Source organism: Amia ocellicauda, chromosome 14 (genome assembly GCF_036373705.1).
Source record: "Amia ocellicauda isolate fAmiCal2 chromosome 14, fAmiCal2.hap1, whole genome shotgun sequence".
NCBI classification, from domain to species: Eukaryota; Metazoa; Chordata; class Actinopteri; order Amiiformes; family Amiidae; genus Amia; species Amia ocellicauda.
In genome coordinates this window covers 10,262,262-10,280,953 of record NC_089863.1, presented here as the reverse complement: position 1 = coordinate 10,280,953, position 18,692 = coordinate 10,262,262, and the positions used below count along the sequence as shown (strand labels likewise).

At 39.8% G+C, this 18,692-nt stretch overlaps 1 protein-coding gene across 1 annotated transcript; it reads left to right on the top strand.

Moving 5' to 3' along the window:
- The first annotated feature begins 16,074 nt into the window (after positions 1–16,074).
- Positions 16,075–17,043, top strand: LOC136768127 (uracil nucleotide/cysteinyl leukotriene receptor-like). The gene has a single exon (XM_066722181.1). It carries the CDS (start codon positions 16,075–16,077, stop codon positions 17,041–17,043), a length of 969 nt encoding a protein of 322 aa, XP_066578278.1.
- The last annotated feature ends 1,649 nt before the right edge of the window (positions 17,044–18,692 follow it).

The window sequence follows — 18,692 nt, the reverse complement described above, 5'->3', positions numbered from 1 at the left end:
AAAGGCAAGGCAAGGCTCAATAACAGAGACGCTGAACACAGGTCTTGTAATGCTTCAGGTGGTTGGCACAATGGTGTTGATGAGCAGACAGGTGTGGTGATGACTCAATGAAATAGGTGCAGTAATTGAATAATCAGGTGCCTGGAGACGGAGATCTAAGATAAGGGAGTGGATGCTGTGGCAATAGAAACCTCTGGTGGTGAACTTGGCAGTGGGTATTACAAATATACACTACAATCCCTGGAGATCCCCTTTACAGAGGAGTCCATCATGTTCAGAACTTTCTGTTGGTCAGATCATTCATACTGGTACAATTACCATGGTATAATTTGATTTGTATCAAGATCATTTTGTGGTAAAATAAGGGGAGATAGTTTTAGAAATCAAAGATTAAATGGATAAATAAATAAGGAGATATGTATAAATATACTGAGATTTAATATATAATTTTGTTTAGAACTTTTATCAAGCTTTATTTATGTTGTGTCAGAACAAAAAACTTGTTTTACAAATAATATTATTTTTTTATATTTATAATAAATAAACAGATGCAATAGTACATATTAAATTATAATTTGTTTTGGAAAATAAGAATTTATGAAGTGAATGAAGAAATGCAAATGTTTCAAGATGTGTGCAGAAATTGATCGCACTTCCTACATCTCAGATTCAGTCAAAACTTTCACACACCAGCCAATCACAGTCTCTGAATCCATGACATCCTGTTGGCCAGAGACTCTTCCAGCTTCCAGAGCACTGGGGTGTGAGTATGTGGCAGGTGGAAGGGGAGGAGTTACACATTTTGTTTTAAAGTTGAGTAAAGTAATGCTATGTCTCATTAATATTCATTTCATTTTTAAATTTAAACTTAATTTGCTTTATATTACAAATACATGCGTACATGTAATGCTCATAATCAAGTTATAAAGCTCTCCTCATCGGCTCCTCTCTCCTGTGTGATTATCCTCCAACTGGGAAACATATTCCAGACATCAGTGGATTCAATGCAGCAAATCAAACATTGTGGTGTAAAGGAGCCCCATCCGAGTGCCATCGCTGTGACAGTGTTAATGGCTTTCCCAAGTGCCGTTGACAGAGACACTGATGATTCCACACAGCCAGCTTCACAGACTCTGCCTCATCCAAAGGGATAGATCTGAAGAGCCGCCAATAACATTTGGTCTCCAACCTATATCTATGTGAAGTACATCAAACCTCAATCGTAAACTTGCACTTTATTCACCAGTATAAACAACTTATATGGTGGCTGTATATTTGTGGCTGTCAGTGTTCTTCTATGAGGCCACAATGTGGTGCTATTGTATCAGTTATATGAGAAGCACTGTTTTTTGTGTGTTATTGAAGCAAGATACAATCTTTCCATTTTATTTAGATGTGTGGGTGTGAAGCTCACAAGTACTTGGGGGCCTGATTGAAATTACTTTTCCAGTAGTTGCTGCTGTTTGAAATATCTGTCACAGGTGGTTTTATAACTCTGTCCCCGAAAACTGCACCACCCTCGATAATTCCCCATGCAGACTTGGACACGGATCTCAGCACACCCGCTACAGACACAGCAAAAATAAATATAATTAAGGTTTATTATAGGGATGCAATCTAAAATGCCTTTAATAAACGTGGGCATATAACTATTCTAAAAGCAATAAAATGAATCCTAAAACTAATGTCCCTACGTAATAATACAAGAAACCAAATGTCAACAAACCTGAACTAAACCGAACTACCCTCAACCATTCTTCTTTCCTTCAGTTATGTAAACAGTAACATATTTACATGTTTCCCTTTCATTTCACTTCTTCTCTGGCTTACTAACTGTCCTGCCTTTGAGAAAATCCTTCCTGCAGGTACAGATGACGCAATGACTCCCATGTATTTCTTGGCAAGTTTGCTTAGACAGGGGAATGTTTGCTCATTCTTTTTCCACCAAAGTAGTGGGTCATGATCCCGTGGAATTACCTTCTCTTCTGAGAACCGGCGCATTTCAATTAAGACATCAGTGCCAGTCGTGCGATGCTGCTGGGATGCAATTTGGTTTATGCAAACTTGATTCAACTTACAGCAAAAGAAAAGCAACAAACACATACGTAATACATGGATATAGATAGTTTACTGGCAGGCTGTAATTTGGAAGTTGCTAAAATAGAGGAACTCCCCATCTTAATGACTATGACTATGACTATAATGATTTGTTTCAACACAACTCCTCCTCTACCAGCTCACGTCACTACTACACTTTCACACTCACTCAGAGGCCCACAGAGATTTGCATCTTCCCAGATAAACTGGATTCAAGTCCACTAACAGATGTACCTACACAGCTCCTCCAGTCTGACCCAGGTAAGTCAGCTGCTGGGCTTCACATAATTGAGAACCTGTTAAATACAGACTAATCACAGGCTCATAATATCATATAATAATAGGAATAACATGAAAAGAGACATGAAATAAAATGTATTACATATTAGGTGGGAAGGAAAGGGAGAGAACTAGAGACAGAGTGTTGCACTACAGGTCTAATTTTATCAGTATAAAACTGTCCACCTTTCATTTTTATGTTTGATAAGAAGATGCAGCCAAAGTGAATGAGTGCAAATCCAGTATCTCCCAGGCTTGAAGAGCAGCTTTATGAAACACAAACAAGATAAACTCCACAGACAGAGTCTCTAGTGATCCATGTGGCTAAATAATCAGGACACACAAATAGAGCTGAAAAGACCTCCAAATTGGGCATCAGGAGGTCAGAGATACATTGATCTTTCATTAATGCATGCTGCTGATACACTCTGTAGAACTAATATGTAGGAATCAATTAAAAAAATAGTTAAACTGAATGTAGAAGGAGGATTCCAACTGAAAGCTGATTCTGTAAAAGGCAATGGAAATGTGTGTGCCTCAGAACAGCAAAAGCACGGATAAGGACTTGAATTGACTTCAATCAGTAAGAAACAACAGGAACTAAAGCACAGGAAAGTGGCAACTAAGAAACTGTAATGTATTCTGTGGGGAAACAACCAAAATGTGTGTATTATGTATTGTAGATTGTAACTAGAGGTTGACTCATTATGGCCTTGTGCAGGACAATTACATAATTTGAGACCTGTTTACCTTATACATTTGTTTCTTCCTTGTAAAATGGATATCAATGTAAAACTCAAAGAAGGTATTTGTATTGAGAACTGCTCTCATGATCTGATCCTTCTCTCCTGGGGCCTCTGTAATAAAAACCTTTCTTTGCTGAACTCCATTGGTAAATTTTTAGATTTTCCCCAACAAATTGGCTAAGAGAATTTATCTCCAATAGGCATTTTTGACTTAGTCAAATATTACTACCTTCTTACTGTTATTTTAGTGGAGATTGGGATCAATACTGAGAATTGGTGGGGTATCAAAAGAATCTTTAGGCTAAAGTCACTTTGGATTTTAGTAGAGTCTGTACAAAACTATGGAATAATACTCCACAGGTAGGTGGTTAACCCTCTGAAGTTGAATTGGGCAGATCCGCCCAGAATTGGCGCATTTATTACTAAGTATTAGTTTGTGGGGGAACAATTTGTGATAGAGACATCTTTATTGTATCTGTATAGCTGAGATTCTGCTGAAAAGAACCATGTGTGGTTTATTTACCTTGTATCTTTCCTGCTTTGCAATCCAATACAACTGCAGAATATGAGGATGGTCTCTCCTAGATATATTATATTTTATTACTCTGTCAAATTATAAATTATAAACACAGTAGTATAAGGTTACAGTGCATGAGAGGATTCTGTATAAGATGAGCAGAATTACATTATTTGTCATTTAGCAGATGCTCTTATCCAGGGCGACTACATTCGTACCCATTTATACAGCTGGGCATTTTACTGGAGCAATCTAAGTGAAGTACCTTGCTCAAGGGTACAACAGCACTGCACTATCTGGGATTTGAACCCACAGTTACAAGTCCAGAGCCCTAACCACTACTCCACAGTGCTGTGTTCTAGCTGAGAAGGAACAATGTGAGCATGGGATGGTGTAAAAACCTCTGTAGGAAATATTAGAGTATGTCTGTGTAAGCAGTTGGTTGAAAGAAGCCTAAAAGTGGACAGCTCTGGAAAAAAATAAGAGACCACTGCAAATTATCAGTTTCTCTGGTTTTACTATTTATAGGTATGTGTTTGGGTAAAATGAACATTTGTGTGTTATTATATAAACTACTTTTTCTACTTTTACTACATTTCTCCCAAATTCCAAATAAAAATATGAATGGAATGGAAGGAATGGCTGCCATACATGTGAGATGCTGATTTAAGACAATTTTGCAGTGGTCTCTTAATTTTTTCCAGCGCTGTTTATATAGGCCTATATAATTAAGTAACACCAACAAATAAAGGGAGACATAACAAAGTACTCGTTGAATAAATATAAGTCCACTTGGGTGGGAATAAGACAAGGTGAGTGAAATTTAAGAAATCCACTTTGGGAAAAACTAAAAATGATGAGCAAGGTAGTTGTTAATGTAAATGCAGGGAAGATTATAACACGAGAAATCAAATAATGCAAAAAATTATTGAAACAGATTTAAACTAACTTTCATAAGACGTTAAGACGTATACGTTTAAACTTTTACATTAAATTGGAAAGAAGCAGTATTTGAATAATGATGCAGATGCATTGATAAATAGTAATTGAAAAAAAGAGGAATGAGAATGCAGATGCTGTAGTTGTAGCTCTGCTATGAGTCCCACACAGGTGTAGCGTTATGTTGGGTGTATTTGGATAAGAGCATTTGGGCTCTGAGCTGAAGTACTGATCTAAAGAAGACCTCCCCCCCCCCAAAGTTATCAGATTTCCTTAGCTCATCAGCTTGGAACTGGTTTGCATCAAAGTGACAGTTTTGGGGAGGATGGCACCGAGAAGAGGCCAATAGGTTGGAATCCTGCTATGAGATGTCTGGAGAAAGGGGCCTGTAGGTGATAAAAACTCTTTGAAGTGGATGAGAGCCGAAATCCCGACATAGAGCTACGAACCCAGGCCAACCGGCATTTCCAAAAGATGGCATGGATTGACATCAGTCATAAATCAAGCCCCCCTCCAATAGGACCCTGGGGGCTGAAACCGAAATCCAATCTCAAGAACTCAGGGACCAATCACCTATTGATCTGACAGACTATAAGGAACAGCGGACAGTCTTTCTCTCTCTCTCTCACCTGAACCAGTAACTCGCTGCCACAGCTCAACCTGTAGCTCTGTTGCCAGAACCGGAACCAGAAACCAACCAAGTCTTTGCCGGCAACAGAAGAGTTAAACTGGGAGAAGGAGATTGAGCCGTACGAAGAATTCTTTTAAAGGACTTTATTAAATAAAGAACTTTACAGACTGCGCTGCCCGCCTGTGCCCACCTGATCAGTGAAGTTTTACAGCTGGACAATTGACTAAGTCGACTGAATACGAAAGTGTCAGTCATTTAAATAGCTATTGAGTCTTAAGAAACTTGACCCTTGGAACAAACAGGGCCCTGCTTTCCTCAAAGACTTTGTCTTCAAGTAACTACGGTGGAAACCCTGCTTACAAAGAAGATTTTGTGCACAACCTTGGAGCCTTCAAACCAGTGGAAAATCTGTTTGGAAACGACTCTACTTTCGCGAAACCCCAACTTCCAGGTGCATCGACTGAGTGGAAGTTCTTGGACAAAGCCGAACCGGACTGCCTTTGTTCCAAACCACACGGACCTCGTGCCGTGTGCTGTTATCTGAGCCCGAAGCCAGAGAGGCCTCTCTGTGACGAAGTTCACATAAGTTTAACAGTTTGGAGTTCATGATTCATGACATTTGAGAAATCAATTAGAAATGTTAATCTGTGATTCATAACTCTAGAATGTGTAATATCATTTAGTTTTCTTAAATATAAATGTGTGTTGCATTAAACTGTTTTGTTGATAATTTTAGAAATAAAATCTGTCAACGCCGAGAAATATCTTCTCATTCCTGTTTAACTGTTTAGTCTGAAATTGACACAAGTTAATAGACATTAGATTGGTGGCCCTGCCTATCCTTAATCATTGAATAATAATCAGTTAAGGGAAATTGTGGTAAAAAGTAATGATAGGATCTTTCTCGGCACCTAAACGTAAATGAGACTGATATATATAGAACGAGAAGTTACCTGACATAAATACTAACCTGCGTAGTTATTTAATGTCTGACTAACAATACTAATGAGAGACTCACCTTCGTCTTACTAACCGGTATTGTAGTCAATGTGTTTATAACCTTTTTTGTTGAATGATTTGTGTGTTATCATATGCGATCCCATGGTCTTTGATTTGGTCACGGAAGTGATTTGTCTTTGATTTGTTGATATAGAGTTGAATTTTAATTAGTTTTTCCCTTTTGTATAATTAGTGTAGTGCTACATTAAGTCTTTGTTTTTGAATAAATTTGACAATTTATATCTCTGGAATTGGTGTCTGCGTCCAATTATTACAGAAATTGAGTTCTACAAGATTCTAGGATTCGTGATAAGGTGATACTATAAATTCACTTCTTTAATTGAAATTTATAAGTGTACCTTACGCTACACAGGGCAGGAAAGAGCTGGTAGGTGTGGAGCCCTAACAGCCTGTGAAAAGAGGAAGTAGGAGACAGACTGCATTGTGCAAATCCAGGGCATCCTATGAATATTATCTGTGAGGATGCAAAGAAATGAGTGGCCTGTTATAGTTTAACTCTATATACAAATGATTAGTTATTGGTGCCTAGTACACCAGCCCCTGAAATAAAAGTTAAATTAGACCCTGCTTTGAAGATGAGCAATGTAGAAAAAGTAGACATTTTAAGTAACGAAGAAATAACTTTTAAAATATGTCAGAGCAGAATAAATAATACAAGCATAGAGCTGTGCTAAATGATTATTAAAATATATTAGAGGGAATACAGTTAAGAGGAAACAAAATAATTACATCTAATAGAAAGGAGGTCATTGTCACAGTTCCCTAGCCCTGTCTCTCTTTCCCCACTAGAGGCCACCAATGTTCCCTTGCCTTTTTCTGCTCCCTTCACTGCTTTCCTTTTTTCACTCTGTCAATTAACATTCCTCACACCCTTGTGCACTTCTGCTCCTGTCCTCTGTTCTCATTGGTTCTGCTCCTGCCTTCCTAGTTTCTGCTCTCCTTTATATACCCCTCACTCTGGGCGAAGTGTTGTCAGCTCTCCCTGCATCACCAAGTCCGGTCCCTCTCGGTCCCTCTCGGTCCCTCTCGGTCCCTCTCGGTCCCTCTCGGTCCCTCTCGGTCCCTCTCGGTCCCTCTCGGTCCCTCTCGGTCCCTCTCGGTCTCATCTCTACAGCTTGATGGTCCTCCAATGAGGCAACTGTGACAGTCATACTGTTATACACAATTATTAGGAATAAATGTCAATTGATACAGACTGATGATCCCTTCCAATGCTAAAAAATTATTTTGGCTCAATTTGGAGTGTAGAAGTATTTTGATAGAAAATGCATAACAATGTAATTTGAGCATTAAGGATAGATAAATCATAAAACAAATGTGATTTACAATAAGTCAACATATTTTAGGAGTAGGATGACCCATTTTTGCTTCAGCCCCTGCCCCAAAAAATGTCTGTGCCTGGCCCTGCAAGTATTAGTATTATTATTATTATTATTATTATTATTTATTGGCAGACACCCATATCCAGGGTGACTTACAACATAAGTGCAATACAAAGTGCAAGAATACAGTTAAGTACAAGGTGTCAAACTTTACAATTTCAAATTTACATTAAACAAAGCAATTCAAAGTATAATACATTTTACAACTTCCAGTTTACACAGGTAAGTACAATAAGTGAGGTCATACATACTGGAAAGTAAAGCTAAGTGCTGTCAAAATGTAAGGTCACAGTCAAGGGCTTCAAGGGGAGTGAATTGTATGATATTTGCTGTCTTCCAGTCAGTTGGCACATCCCCCATTCTAAGTGTCTTTTGAAATATTTTAGTTAGTGGCCTATAAATAATTTCCCTCATTTCTTTAAGTACTGTTGGAAATATACCATCTGGCCCAGGTGATTTGTTGGTTTTTAATTCTGCTATTCCCTTTAGTACCTCCTCCTCATTTATTCTGATCTCTCTTAGGGTTTTACTGGACTGATTGTTAACCTGTGGCATGATATCTGTTTTTCTTTTGTAAAAACCTCTGTGAAATACTCATTTAGAACATTTTCCACTTCTTGTTCATTTTCCAAGATACTTACATTTTTTGACCTTTATCTGTTTCACTTCCTCCTTTATTGACCTTTTGCTGTTGTAGTATTGAAAAATACTTTGCAATAGTTTTAGCTCCAAGAGCTATGTTTCTTTCTATTTTCATTTTTGCTTTCCTGATCCCTCTCATAACATCTCTTTGCAGTTTAGTCTCTATCCCTTTTGTATGTGATATGCAACATTTTATTTATCTTGATATTTTATTGCATATTTCTATTAAATCATTTTGGCTAATGTTTTTCTTGACTGGATCTATATCCAGTGTGCCCCAGTCTTACTCTTCTAAGTGCCGCCTCATACCTTCAATGTTTGCTTTTCTAAGATTGTAGACCATTGTTTTTGAATTGGTCCTTGTTTTTTGGAAAGTATGCCTCAAAGCTAATCATATTGTGATCACAGTTTGCCATTGGTTCTCTGACTAATGCCTTTCTGACTAATGCATTCTCTCTGGTAGAAGCTCTGCCAAATTAAGTTAGAAAGCAGTCATTTGCCATCTCAACCATTTCTATTCCTACTTCTGTAGTCCCAACTGGGCTTTCCCAGTCTATGTTTGGGAAATTGAAATATCTCATTATAACAGCCACATCCTTGCTACATGCAGTCCTGATTACATTGTACAATGCAACATCTTTCTGACTACTGTAATGATTTGAAGGACAGCAGGGGTGGACCCAAGTGTAAACTCTTCTACAGAGGAGGTTTTGCTGACTAAGCAAAGGGAATATCCAAAAGACGAGGTTTAAAGAGTCCAGAGGTCAATGGATTGGGCAAACAGGCTGAAACAGGTAATCCAAACGGGTGGTCAAAAAGGTGAAGGCAAAAGGTCAGGAACACAGTCTTAGAAATGCTATAATGAAGGAGACAAGACTTAGCAGTGATTGAGGGGCAAACAGGGGTTTAAGTGCAGGGCAGAGTGGAGTCGGAGAAGCTGGTGAAGAGAGGAGAACCAATGAGTGAACAGGGTTAGTCAGACAAGTGCGCATGGAACGTAGAAATGTCAATTGGATGATTGCAGGGTTAGTATTCAGGGAATGACAACTACACTACTGTCAAACGTTTTAGAACACCTCAATTTTTCAATGTACTAGTATCAATGTACTCTGAAATTAAAGTATAGAACAAATAATTGGGGATAAAAAATAAATAATGGTAAATGCTCAGTCCGGGGGGGCTTGGTTTGTTCAGAACAACCTATCGATTAATACAGTAAATATTATTTGATGTTCTATCAAACAAAGAGAAGTTCAGATCCAATGATGTAAAATCGTTGTGTATTAGTACACTGTAAACAGAGCTTTCCATCTTGACATTTTGAGCTCTCTACGGGTGTGTGTTGCTTCTACCAAAACATTGATGGTCTTTTTTTGATCAGTAGACTGTTTGGTTCCAGAAATGTGATAATTGTTAATATTTTCTGAGATTTTGTATTCCTACTCAGACCAAGTATCCCCCCACCCCCCCAATTTCATATTGCAGAGGGGGCGTATAAAAATCACATTTTTCACATCAGAGAATGCTTCACATCGTTAGAAAGCTGTAGACATGGGATTAAAGAGAAGCACATGGATTTGGTGCCCTTTTAAGGGTACCAGAGGGGTTTGTCAGTTTAAGAGGTTACATTTTTTTAAATATACAATTCATTATGCCAGCTGGTAGCGGCAGCTGGAGGCTACTTAAATTAGGTTTCAGTTGGTGCAGTGGTTAAGGTACAGCATTGTGAACATAGTGATCTTGGTTTGATTCATGATCAGCTCGTTATATTATTATGTTTAGATTATTTATATATATATATATAATGTCCTGGACATAAATGGTATCAGAGTAGAACGAACAATTAAAAGGCTTTTGAAAATACAGTGTTTACATATGGAGGGTCAGTCCTATTTTTTTCACTTAAGCGTTAAATTCTGTGCATTTGTGGATGCCCTAGTATTATTATTTTTGTTATTGATTTCTTAGATTAAATTTGTCTGAATTCAAATAATGATCCACTCTAACTGGATAATAATGACTGCTCTTGTATTTTGTAAGCCCTTGTTCCAGGGTGTCTGCTAAGAAATAATTAATAATAAATAATAATTAATCACCTTCCAATTGTTGGTGACCAGCAGGTGTAGTGTTAATAATAATATTAACTACACTCATAACAGGAATATAGTGCAGCCCACCCCCCGGAACGTCATGAACAAAACACCATCAGCACCCTCAACCTCCAGGAACACCATGGACAAACCCCCCCCCCACCCCACCAACACCGAGGACAAACCACCATCGCTGAAACACCATCAGCACCCCCTCACAGAACACCACAGATAAAACACCGTCAGCCCCCGACGCCTGCCCCCTAGATAATTTGATGCCCCCCCTAATATTCCACCTGGCCCCAGTCATGCCCCCCCAGTTGATAGGGTCTACACTCACCTAAAGGATTATTAGGAACACCATACTAATACTGTGTTTGACCCCCTTTCGCCTTCAGAACTGCCTTAATTCTATGTGGCATTGATTCAACAAGGTGCTGAAAGCATTCTTTAGAAATGTTGGCCCATATTGATAGGATAGCATCTTGCAGTTGATGGAGATTTGTGGGATGCACATCCAGGGCACGAAGCTCCCGTTCCACCACATCCCAAAGATGCTCTATTGGGTTGAGATCTGGTGACTGTGGGGGCCAGTTTAGTACAGTGAACTCATTGTCATGTTCAAGAAACCAATTTGAAATGATTCGACCTTTGTGACATGGTGCATTATCCTGCTGGAAGTAGCCATCAGAGGATGGGTACATGGTGGTCATAAAGGGATGGACATGGTCAGAAACAATGCTCAGGTAGGCCGTGGCATTTAAACGATGCCCAATTGGCACTAAGGGGCCTAAAGTGTGCCAAGAAAACATCCCCCACACCATTACACCACCACCACCAGCCTGCACAGGGGTAACAAGGCATGATGGATCCATGTTCTCATTCTGTTTACGCCAAATTCTGACTCTACCATCTGAATGTCTCAACAGAAATCGAGACTCATCAGACCAGGCAACATTTTTCCAGTCTTCAACTGTCCAATTTTGGTGAGCTTGTGCAAATTGTAGCCTCTTTTTCCTATTTGTAGTGGAGATGAGTGGTACCCGGTGGGGTCTTCTGCTGTTGTAGCCCATCCGCCTCAAGGTTTTACCGTGTTGTGGATGCACAAATGCTTTGCTGCATACCTCGGTTGTAACGAGTGGTTATTTCAGTCAAAGTTGCTCTTCTATCAGCTTGAATCAGTCGGCCCATTCTCCTCTGACCTCTAGCATCAACAAGGCATTTTCGCCCACAGGACTGCCGCATACTGGATGTTTTTCCCTTTTCACACCATTCTTTGTAAACCCTAGAAATGGTTGTGCGTGAAAATCCCAGTAACTGAGCAGATTGTGAAATACTCAGACCGGCCCGTCTGGCACCAACAACCATGCCACGCTCAAACTTGCTTAAATCACCTTTCTTTCCCATTCAGACATTCAGTTTGGAGTTCAGGAGATTGTCTTGACCAGGACCACACCCCTAAATGCATTGAAGCAACTGCCATGTGGTTGGTTGGTTAGATAATTGCATTAATGAGAAATTGAACAGGTGTTCCTAATAATCCTTTAGGTGAGTGTATATAATTATTACTATAGTTTAATGTCAAACTACATTCTTGTGTTTGTAAATTGGACAACGAAAGGGGGTTCATGTTACATTTTATTTTCACAGGTTCTTATAGAACAACTTTGAAGCTAAGTATCTGGGAACTTCAGTTTTACGCTGTGACTACGTTGCAGTACAGCATTGCACCAACAAAACCACTATGTTGCGGCAACAAAATATTGTTAACTGGGCCATGTGTAGTTTGTAACTGAATATACAAAGTGCTGATGAATATCCAAATTGGTAATGAACTGATGCTGGTGATGAAATGTACCCCGTGATGAATAGTGCATAATGAAAAGCTGTAGACCCATTTCTGACAGGTGTATAAAATCAAGCATACAGACATGCTAGAGCTGCCCCAGTCAACTGTAAGTGCTGCTATTGTGATATGGAAACATCTAGGAGCAACAACAGTTCAGCCGTGAAGTGGTAAACCACACAAGCTCACAGAACGGGACCAGAGAGTGCTGAAGCGCACATTGCTGCAACAATCACTACCGAGTTCAAAACTGCCTCTGGAAGTAACATCAGCACAAGAACTGTTTGTCATACATACAAAAACATTGGTTTTAAAACAACGAATTTGGCTATGAATGTGTGAAAATGGTCAAATACATGCCTATTGTGGGGATTTAAAACCATTTACTTACAAAAGGTTAATAAAAGAAAAAGTGTTACTGTTTGACAGAAAGTGTCATTATTCCATAATTTCCAACTGGGCTCCAAAAATACGAGATGGCAAAATATGTTGGTGTTTTCAAGGTTAAAGCATCAAAGGCAAAGGACACCTGGTCATAAACATATCCACACATACCTCCTCCTTCACATTGTATATATCAAATGCTTGTGTTATATCAGAGAAGCCAAATTGTCTAGACTCTTACTATACACATTTTCAAAGTTTTGTCTTCTTTAGTAGAGGTCATTCATAGAGATTAATAAATGGCTCATAAAAACCATAACCCAGCACATTTGAAGAAATACCTATTCCCCATTTTCTTCTTGAGAGCTTTTGAAATTGTGACACCAGGGTCCTCCAAAACAGAGCAATTGGTTTATCTCAGTCCTATCTTCTAGGTTCTAGATCCAACATTGAGATTAGTAGAAGACTCATAAAAAAAGAAAGCAGCACTTCCTATGAAGAAACATGTTCTTCTTGAGCAGTGTTGAATTGTGAAACCTGGTTTCTCCAGTACAGAGCAGAGGCTCAATCAATGTATTCCAACTGAATAGAAAGGAACAGGCCACAGCAGACCTCATTCTTGCACCAGGTAAAACAGGCTGAATTCTTGTACCATGTACAGCAGGCTGCAATTTTGCACCTGGTACAGCGCATCTCATTTGCACCCGATACAGCAGGAGTTCTTCTTCTCCTTCTTTTAATTATTATTATGCATAGTTATGCACTTCACCAACTCCTGCTGCCCTACGGACCAGCTCATACTTTAAAATGGTTAAGTACATCTCCTTCCAATATGAGGTTGGAGTGGCTGATGAAGAAACAGTACACTGTGTGAGAATGAGCCCCACTGTCTGGAGAAGCACCAGACTGTATTGTGCTGAACTGATCCTTATTTCGCTTCACAATACTCATAAAACTTTTCTTTATTTTCACTGATTCTACAAGCCCATGTATAATACTGATAAAGCTTTGATGGGTTTGTCTCTCCTGCTCATCTGCCCTCTGACTGAGACACACATCCTGGATACTAATGGATTCAGACCAGCTACCCAGAGGAAAACAGATTTATAGCACCCTCATCTGTCTGGATTAAATACTTTTTAGGATTATGTCTACATATCTTGCAGAGATGTTTCTTTCCTATAATTCCCTAATGTACCTTATAGCTACTAATATCTCATACAGCATTAGATATAGATATCAACACTTCCTTTACCAGTTTCCTTCAACACTCACAGACTCAACCGCACATCCACACACACAACACACTCACAGACACACACTACACCATCACAGAACTTCACAGAGACTCCGATCATCCACGACAAACTGGATCCAAGTCCACCTTCAGGGACCTACAGACGCACCTACAGCTCTGTCTCCACAGCTCCTCCAGTCTGACCCAGGTAAGGCAGCTGCTGTGCTTTATATAACTGAGAAAATTAAAGACTTACTAATCAAAGGTTCTGGGGTAATGTGTGTGTTTCAGCAGCCTATGAGATGAGAATTAGTAAATTGTCTGTATATACAGTATAGACAGGACAGAGAAGGAGAGAGATATTAATTACTGTTTTACAGATGTCGTCTGATCAGTGTCAAACTCAACAACCATAAACCTTTCATTTTTGTGCATTATAAGAAGATGCAGCCAAAGTGAATGAGTGCAAAAGCAGCTTTATGAAACACAAACAAGATAAACTTAGTCAGACTATCAGTTTGGGCATCAGGGTGGTCATATAAAAGACAGATTGTATAGTTGCAGGATTCAGACAAAAAAATACAAGAATAATAATAATGAAACATCTTAAAACTAACGTATGGAGTGGATCTAATGGCTGCTTAACAGAAACAGAAACAGAAACACACTCAGTTCATCAAGAATGTATGTATGTGTCTCTGTGTGTTGCTATAGTGTGTTAGGTTTTCCTATAGCTTGTTATATCTCCTCCACCATAAGAAGCATATTTTCCAACTGTAACATAACTTAAATATTGAGAAAAATAAATAAATGCTATATTGGTACTGTAGTTATCCAGCAGTATGAGGTTAAAGCAGACACTAAACAGACACCTGCTCATATACACACATACAGACACCTGATAAATATATATTTCTTCACAAACCTCCTTCACACTGGTAATCGTTGGATTGTGGGTGCAACCTTGGCTATCTGAATTGGAGAAACAGTTCCACAGGCAGTATGGGACACAGTATACCTCCCCTGTCATGTCAAATAAATGGCAGGGTAAAAACACTAGAGGACAGAGGACATTTTTAAAAGGGGCATTACCTTCAATCCTTGCTTGTACATTTAACCAAAGTCTCTAACCAGTGTGTGTGGTATTTCAGTCAATTGTCTCTTCCGCCTGAAGAACTGCATTTCTTTCCCTGAGTGTCTGCATTAACAAGGTCACTGTCTCAAGGTACTGTGCTATAGATACCTAAAAGAGTCTGATAAGAACCAGTTTTCACCAACAATTTGGGCTTGATACATCAGACAAGCCCCCCCTATATAAAACATTACGTATGCTTTAATATTTCCCTGGTTTAGCCTCTCGAACACCTCTTCCTTGCGCCCTCTCTTATTAAATTCCTTTTGATTGACCATGCATCTCTCTCAATTATTTGGACTGTTCATGCCCGTCTCTCGGTTGTTCTTCCGGCCCCTTCTGCTGTCTGTGCCCCTCACATCTGCCTGTCTGTCCAACCATGGTGTCGTTTATTCTCATCCAAGAACATCAGGGTCGGCTTGTGATTGGTCAGTAGCACGCTTCCCTCTCCTGCAATAAGTCTTTAGATCTGTCAATCACACTCCACACTGTCTTCCTTGTAGCCCAGTTAACCTGATTAGTGTCAAAAGGGAATGATTAGTGCATAACTCAAACTATCCACAATCTCCAATTGTTTATCTCTTCTATACTTTAATTTCAGAGTACATTGAGACATTAAACTTCGTACATTTGAATACAAACTGGAAAAATTTAACTGATGTAACTGATGTGTCAATGAGAAACATATATATTGTATTATTATTATTACAATAATAATAATAATAATAATAATAATAATAATAATATTAAGTTTGGGTTCATAATCACACATATGCAAATCTGTGTGTTGCTACACTGCTTTTACTACAAGCCCAATTGCTTGCAAACTTATTACATCACTCATTCACACATATTTGATATCAGTTCCAAATTATCCGGTCCCTTCCCAGGTCTCTGGATGCTTACAGCCTCCCTGAGTGACTGTCCCAGCTGGAGAACAGCACCCCCCCACTGCAGCACAGCCCCTCCGTCCCCCTGAGGCTCTGAGAGGGGCAGGGAGAGAGCAGCCTGGTGGACCCGTCTGAAGCCCCCAGGAGCAGCAAGGAGAAGCAGAGAGATCAGAGCAGAAGAGCACCAGGCAGCCCCCACTGACCAGGACAACATGAACAACTCACACAACTATACAGGATTCATGAACAGCTCAAACACCACTGAACATTATACCACTGAAAATGACACAGACTATTCCCATCACTGTAATATATACAATATATTATGGAACAATGAATATGTAATTGACATTTCTATCTTAGTCATCGGGTTTCCCATCATCTGCCTGGCCATCTACAGCCTGTACCAGCTAATCAGGGCCGACATGGTGGTGCCCATCTACATCATCAACCTGCTCAACTCCGACCTCCTGCAGATCATCGCGAGACCAGCCCGTATAGTTATGAAAATGGCTTGTAACCATTATACATATAAAATGGCTTTTAAAATGTATAACATGATCTTTAATGTTGGCCAGAGTGCCAGCATGTGGTTCATGGTGTGCATTGCCCTGGACAGATACCTGGTTGTCGCCCATCCTCTGTGGTACCGGTACCACCGCAGCATCAGGCACGCCACACTGGTCTCTGCAGCAGTCTGGGTGCTGGCATTGGTATTTCCTGCAATTTACTTTATATATTATTATACTGAGGAATATAGTGTTTATAATCTTATATATGATATTCTACTTTCTATCCTCTTCCTCCTGCCATTTCCCCTTCTTGTGTTCTTCTTTGTCGGCACATGGAGAGCCATCGCCGACGCCACCTCTGTACGACACGCAGAGAAGAGGAGGATTCTGCGTGTGCTGGCCCTCGTTCTGGGCACCTACACTGTACTCTTCCTCCCATTCTGCATAGTGTACTTAATGTACTGGTATTCAGAATATAAGCCTTACATTGCCTATAAAATCACATCTAAAATTGTTTATCTCAGTGCCCTTGTGGACCCAGTGCTGTACATCTTCATCAGGCCTGATGTCAGGAACACACTGGGCTCTCTCCCCTGCTGTCAGAGGCTGTTCACACTGACCAACTGCTGGACACCTAGAGATGAGCAGGAGGAGACAGAATATACAGCCACTGTGTCATCTACTGTCACCAGTGTCTGAGAGATGCAGGGGTTTAAAAGCTCAGCTGTCTCTGGAAATCAGTCCAAAGAAATCTAGCTTTGACTGAAATCTAATTGTTTTGCAATGTGCCCCGGGGGGGGGGTACTAGGAGACACATGGCTTAAGCCCCGTAAGCCCAGGCCTAACAATGCCGCAGAATGTGCCTGGAATATAAATCTAATCTACAATTTCTAATTTTGTTCTGAACCTTTATCTCTCTATGGTCAGATATCTTACTGTTACATGATGATGTCTATGCATTTATGTAAATTCCTATGTATTAAAAAATCAATAAAAGTTACATATTTATGTATAGTTGTTTTAGAATGTAGGATTTGTTTATGCTATTTCAAGTTATGAATGACGAAATGTAAAAACAATTCAGGACACTGAAGATCTCAGACTGGATCAAACTTCCTCCCACCACCCAATCACAGACCCCGACCCCTCACTGTCTGTTGGCCAGAATCTCCTCCTGCTGTCCAATGGAAAGACAGCATAAAGTACTGTGGTGGGAGTGTGTGATTGGCAGATGCAGGGGAAGGAGTATGAAGTATTCATGTAATCTGATCGGGGGTTCATCTTGAACCTGTGTCAATCCTGCACATCTAATTTCAATATGAAGTCTGAGTGACTGATTAGGAGTTTCAAAACACTGAGAATGAACTAGACCATCTGCAGAAGCACCAGATTGTATTATGCCCAACTAATCTTCATTTCACTTTACTATATTCACTAAACTTTGCTCTGCGTTGTACTGAATTTACATGCACATGTATAATGCTGTTTATAAATATATATATATATATATACACTCACCTAAAGGATTATTAGGAACACCTGTTCAATTTCTCATTAATGCAATTATCTAACCAACCAATCACATGGCAGTTGCTTCAATGCATTTAGGGGTGTGGTCCTGGTCAAGACAATCTCCTGAACTCCAAACTGAATGTGTGAATGGGAAAGAAAGGTGATTTAAGCAAGTTTGAGTGTGGCATGGTTGTTGGTGCCAGACGGGCCGGTCTGAGTATTTCACAATCTGCTCAGTTACTGGGATTTTCACGCACAACCATTTCTAGGGTTTACAAAGAATGGTGTGAAAAGGGAAAAACATCCAGTATGCGGCAGTCCTGTGGGTGAAAATGCCTTGTTGATGCTAGAGGTCAGAGGAGAATGGGCCGACTGATTCAAGCTGATAGAAGAGCAACTTTGACTGAAATAACCACTCGTTACAACCGAGGTATGCAGCAAAGCATTTGTGAAGCCACAACACGGTACAACCTTGAGGCGGATGGGCTACAACAACAGAAGACCCCACCGGGTACCACTCATCTCCACTACAAATAGGAAAAAGAGGCTACAATTTGCACAAGCTCACCAAAATTGGACAGTTGAAGACTGGAAAAATGTTGCCTGGTCTGATGAGTCTCGATTTCTGTTGAGACATTCAGATGGTAGAGTCAGAATTTGGCGTAAACAGAATGAGAACATGGATCCATCATGCCTTGTTACCACTGTGCAGGCTGGTGGTGGTGGTGTAATGGTGTGGGGGATGTTTTCTTGGCACACTTTAGGCCCCTTAGTGCCAATTGGGCATCGTTTAAATGCCACGGCCTACCTGAGCATTGTTTCTGACCATGTCCATC

Bases quoted from the DNA above. Each gene is read 5' to 3' on its own strand.
- LOC136768127 (XM_066722181.1), top strand. From the start codon at position 16,075: ATGAACAGCTCAAACACCACTGAACATTATACCACTGAAAATGACACA.